This window comes from Taudactylus pleione, unplaced genomic scaffold, assembly GCF_031769625.1.
Source record: "Taudactylus pleione unplaced genomic scaffold, aTauple2 ptg000842l, whole genome shotgun sequence".
In the NCBI taxonomy this organism is placed as follows: Eukaryota; Metazoa; Chordata; class Amphibia; order Anura; family Myobatrachidae; genus Taudactylus; species Taudactylus pleione.
Genome location: NW_028285244.1, coordinates 439,885 through 445,884, shown reverse-complemented (window position 1 = coordinate 445,884; position 6,000 = coordinate 439,885). Strand labels below are relative to the sequence as shown.

Here is a 6,000-nt window from a genome sequence, read left to right as displayed (position 1 = left end):
GTAGCTGCTGAGTGAGGGGGGAGTACCAGAAAAGATACAGTGTAGATGAGGGAATTGGAGAGAGGGAAACATCAGTAGTAGTAATGAGCGTGAGATACAGGAACAGTACAGTTCAAATGTCAAAATCAGATAAAAGGAAGAACAGTGCTGGTACTGTAGATGAAAGGCACAACTAAAATGGTATATTATAAACAAAAAGGAGTTTAGAGCTGTTAAAGTTGCAGGACTTTAGAATTAGGATAAAATATACAAAAAAAATGTATAGGTGTAAAACAATGGTAGATACTACAGTGGTATAGAAATAAATTGACAGGAGGTACTGGAATGATTTAAACAGTGTAGAGTAGAATACATATAAAAATTAAAAATGTGCAGCAAATTGGTAGTTGCTTGCAATGCTGAAGCAGGGTGTGTGCAAAAGGTGTGTCCAGGTTATACTGAAAGCAGGTGGCCGAGCTGCAGAGTATCCAGAAGCTCAGAAGATCCTTTTCATTCTTCTCCAAATTATAGAGTTTTTTTAAAATGTTGTCCACCTGTGTTTCTCCCGTTTAACTCATGTCTTAAGGTGCATACACATGTAACGATTTTGTAACCAACGATTATCTGTCAGATTTTCTGTCAGAACTTCCATTGAAAAGTGAACAATTTTTTGAAGTGTAATGAACAATTTTTACCACGATGAACGAAAAATGTTCCTTCCCTTAATGAAAATCGTTGTGTTGGTCAGTCTGAAATGAACTACAAACGGGAGCGCACTTGAAAGATTTTCGTTCATAGTCGATGTCGTTATAGTTAAATCGCTCAAATAATCGTTACGTGTGTACGCACCTTAACTCTTTAAGTTATGCTGTACATGTAATACCACTTAGGAAAAAATAAAAACTTTGAAAGAAAAACTTATGCAGCCTTGTAACAGGCCTGCAGCCTGTAACCTACTAAATCTATAGTAAAGCAAACATGTGTAGGTACTAATTGAACCCACCCCCAATAAACCTTACCCCACACCAAATGAAAGTCATAAAATTCTAATAAACAAACAGAGCCTAAACCACATCCCATGAATCTAGGATATATTTGTATAGTCAGATCTTAAGTCACTCTGGAGTTTGCAGATATTAATTAATGACAATATACAGTGCATCTGGAAAGTATTCACAACACTTCACTTTTTCCACATTTTGTTATGTTACAGCCTTATTCCAAAATGGAATAAATTCATTTTTGCCCTCAAAATTCTACACACAATAACCCATAATGACAACGTGCAAAAAGTTTGAGATTTTTGCAAATTTAATTAAAAAAAAAAACCCACTAAGAAATCACATGTATGGCCTTTGCCATGAAGCTAAAAATTGAGCTCAGGTGCATCCTGTTTCCACTGATCAATTAAGCTGTAGGAACATCTCAAGGATGGAGTCTACTTGTGGTAAATTCAGTTGATTGGACATGATTTTGAAAGGCATACACCTGTCTATATAAGGTCCCACACTTGACAGTGCATGTCAGAGCACAAACCAAGCATGAAGCCCAAGGAATTGTCTGTAGACCTCCGAGACAGGATTGTCTTGAGGCACAAATCTAGGGAAGGGTACAGAAAAATATCTGCTGCTTTGAAGGTCCCAATGAGCACAGTGGCCTCCATCATTCGTAAATCGAAGTTCAGAACCACCAGGACTCTTCCTAGAGTTGGCCGGCCATCTAAACTGAGCGATCGGGGCAGAAGGGCCCTAGTCGTCAGGGAGGCGACCAAGAACCCGATGGTCACTCTGTCAGAGCTATAGCATTCCTCTGTGGAGAGCGAACCTTCCAGAAGGAAAACCATCTCTGCAGCAATCCACAAATCAGGCCTGTATGATAGAGTGGCCAGACGAAAGCTTCTCCTTAGTAAAAAGCACATGGCAGCCCACCTGGTGTTTTAGAGTCCTTCAGGTGCATTTTGGCAGACCATGAGAGACAAAGATTGAACTCTTTGGTGTGAATGGCAGGCGTTATGTTTGGAGGAAACCAGGCACTGCTCATCACCAGGCCAATACCATCCCTACAGTGAAGCATGGTGGTGGCAGCATCATGCTGTGGGGATGTTTTTCAGCGGCAGGAACTGGGAGACTAGTCAGGATAGAGAGAAAGATGAATGCAGCAATGTACAGACACCTCCTGGATGAAAATCTGCTCCAGAGCGCTCTTGACCTCAGAATGGGGTGATGGTTCATCTTTCAGCAGGGCAACAACCCTAAGCACACAACCAAGATATCAAAGGAGTGGCTTCGGGACAACTTTGTGAATGTCCTTGAGTGGCCCAGACTTGAATCCAATTGAAAATCTCATGAGAGATCTGAAAATGGCTGTGCACCGACTCTTCCCATCCAACCTGATGGAGCTTGAGAGGTGCTGCAAAGAGGAATGGGCAAAACTGCCCAAAGATAGGTGTGCCAAGCTTGTGGCATCATATTCAAAAAGAATTGAGGCTGTAATTGCTGCCAAAGATGCATCAACAAAGTATTGAGCAAAGGTTGTAAATACTTATGTACGTGTAATTTCTTAGGTTTTTTTTTTTTTAAATCAAATTTGCAAAAATATATATATAAAAAAAAAAAAACTTTACACGTTGTCATTACGGGGTATTGTGTGTAGAATTTTGAGGACAAAAATTAATTTATTCCATTTTGGAATAAGGCTGTTACATAAAAATTGTGGAAAAAGTGAAGCCCTGTGAATATTTTCCGGATGCACTGTACATCAGCTGCTACATGGCATTGCTACATCCTGCTGCAAAACAAAAATCGCATTGCGGCCGTTTACCCCTAATTGGAGCCTCCAGTGTAACATTTTACAAATTGTAAAAGCTACTATGTACGGTTTAAACTATATATATATATATATATATATATATATATTTATTTTTTTTAAGTACAAAAGTTGTAATAAGTAACTATCACTGCAATAGTTAAACTGGACAACAAAGTATTTTTTCTGACATATGAAAATCTTTATTTTACATTAGACATATTTTACATTTTGAAAAAAAAAAACAAACTCCAAGGTAAAATATAAAGACAGACAACACTATGGAAAAGAAACAAGACAAAAAACAGCTATACTCCCTGATATGTCAGTCCAGCTACGTATGCCATATGTGCTTTTACTCCCCCCTCCTCTTTCATTACTGGCTAAATATAACTTTCAGCACCACAATTAGCCCTCGCCTTGAATATGTAACTAGTGAGGCTACACCACTTACTCTAACACAGGGTTTCTCAAAGCCGGACCTTACAGAACCTGAACAGGGCATGTTTTCCAGATCATCTAGCAGCTAGCTGAAGCACAGGTGTGTTAATTGCTTAACACAACAGATATACAGGTGGTACTAATTATTCCTGAGCATACCTTGAAAACATGAACTGTTCTGAGTTTGAGAAACATTGCTCTATCTTATTACACCTCTAGTGGAACGCCTGAGATTAGTGTGTAATACAATGCTTATTACCGTAAACAATATAAACAGTTTATGAAGACTCCAGAAGCTCATTATTCAGTACAATGCCATTATTTCTTTGTCACATGTTCCTTATAGCTCCTTCCAGACCATCCTGTCAATCTTATTCCTGTGTGATCATCCTACATTATAATAGTTGGGGGCGTGGCCCACTAGTGAGGGGCGGCTATAGCATAATGGGGGACTGGTCTAAACTGAAAATATGACTGAATTGGTCTAGCCTATACATTGTACAGAAAAATGGCATAGAGCTATGTCTAGCATTCACAGTCCCCAGCTAGGCAGGGTGCTTTTTAAATATATAATGTTCTCATTCTAATTCTGAAAATGGAGTACATTAAAGATTTATTAATTGGGTAAAGAATGGACATATTGTATACCACTTGTTAAAAGGAGTTTAATCTCAGATTACGGTTTATTTGTCCACATAAAGGAAACATAAGAGCCCCACATTGTGATGAACAGAGGTATTTGGTGGCATTCAGAGCAATATAGAGTATGAAACTTTGTTGTACGACTACCCCATAGATGTGCTGAATTTATTGTAGCTCCTTTTAAAAACCTGACCAATCATAATAATAAAAAAACAAACACGTCTGTAAATATCACATTATTGTATACATTGGATCAACTTCCAATATAGCTACATTTCCTATAAGCCACCGGAAACGACTCAGGGACGTCACTAATTCTTAGGGGTAAATATACTAAGATGGGAGTTCTATTCAGAAGTGATGTTGCCCATAGCAACCAATCAGATTCCGGGTATTATCTTCTAGAAGCTGCTAGATAAATGAGAACTAGAATCTGATTGGTTGCTATGGGCAACATCACTTCTTAAATAGAACTCCCACCTTAGTAAATTTACCCCTTAATGTGTTGACAGGAGGTATTATTCTGCTCACAGATTGGCTGCCTTCACTACAGCACAGGGCTAAAAAATATAATGTAAGGAGCAAATACAATTACCGGCGAGCTACCACCGGTGCGGCTTTGCTGGTTATGTCTTTGGCCGATTTCTGCTCACAATTCAATCGGCTGCGAGCAGAAACCGCCCACCATAACAGCGCTTATGTGCCTAAGTGTTTGATGACAAGAACAGAGGCTGAAACTATGCCACATCAAAAGAGGGACGAAGTCGGCTAAGGGAGTCCCGCTTTTTATAATACAATGGGACTAGGAGAGCTATAGAACAGGGGGTTAAAATAAAAGTGCCTGAAACATATTTTCTCAAAAATAAATACAACTGGGCATAACAGTAGTACAGGAGAAACATACAGTATTCCCTGGGACCTGAAAAGTGCATCCCAGCCGGCAATACTTACAGTACAATGTCAGCCACGTTCTAAGGCAGGAAAACAGCTTGCATGGTAACACGCATTCACCTCTACACCCTGTCCTAGAGAACATGCTCTTCATTGCCAGCAGTTTTATTTTTACAATGGAACCAATTAAAAAGAACAGACTGTTACAAATTACATTGTTAGTGTTCCAAATCGTTCCCTCTCTTCTATTCAGAGTCCATAAGAAATGTTTCAAAGTCTGGATCCAGATCTGAAACCAGCGCGTCCACCAAGTCTTCCACGGAGGGGCACTTCTGAAGCATCCCTATAAATAAAACAGACGTGCAATTAACACAGCACACTCACAATTATGTTATTGGGGCAAAGCTAACATTACTAATAGAAAATGTCATTATATAGCACCACCACTCAGTGCTGTGAGGTAGCAATGCTAACCACTACGCCAATGTAGAAGCCATGTTATTTTAAAGCCCTCTCCCAATTACGTCTCTGACCTTATCTCCCTTCACACTCCCGTCCGCCCTCTTCGCTCCGCTAATGATTGCTGCATCTCCTGCAACGGATTACTTCTTCCCATGACAGTCTCCAATATTTTGGGCATGCTGCTCCCTACCTCTGGAACGCTCTACCTCTCCCGGTCAGACTCTGCACCCCTCTGCAAAACTTCTAACAGGCTCTCAAGAAGATACTTATGACAAATTCTGTGTCACAAGTATCTTCTTTTATATTATTCTGATCAATTTTACAGTGGAAATAAGAGTCAAAATTTGTTTGGGAGGCACTGAGAGCGGTGCCTCCCGTGGGGAATAGTAAAGGTGATGAAGAGGGGGGCGGGGGCCAAGCCGCAGGCAGTAAAAAGCCCAATGAAAAAAGCAGGAGAATCGGCACCTATACAAGTGCCTCATTGACAGATGTGCTCTCCGCCCACATCAAAGCATGTCCCTGTCAGTGAGGCAGATGTGATCCAGCACTGACATTGACTGTATCCGGCTATCACTGTCAGTGCTGTACTCTGACTGGGAGAGTGTCAGCATGTGTGTTTAGTTTAATACATTCAGTACACTATCACTACTAAGTGGTTATTTTGTTGTAGGCCAACCGATATTCCGCCTGTGGCCCCCCAGTTCCTCAATTATTGTCAGACCGCCTGCTGGTGGGAATTGTCTCAGCAGGATCCCATATTTTAAAACCTGGGTTGGTAGT

The 6,000-nt window shown here is 40.3% G+C and overlaps 1 protein-coding gene across 1 annotated transcript in view; it reads right to left on the bottom strand.

Annotated features, from left to right (window-relative positions):
• Positions 1-4,334: 4,334 nt before the first annotated feature.
• Positions 4,335-6,000, bottom strand: part of MIPEP (mitochondrial intermediate peptidase) — a 110,937-nt gene continuing 109,271 nt past the window's right edge. Inside the window, exon 19 of the mRNA XM_088458542.1 lies at positions 4,335-5,101. Within this exon, the coding sequence (XP_088314668.1) occupies positions 5,004-5,101 (98 nt within the window). The 3' untranslated portion in view covers positions 4,335-5,003. The remainder of the gene's footprint in view (positions 5,102-6,000) is intronic.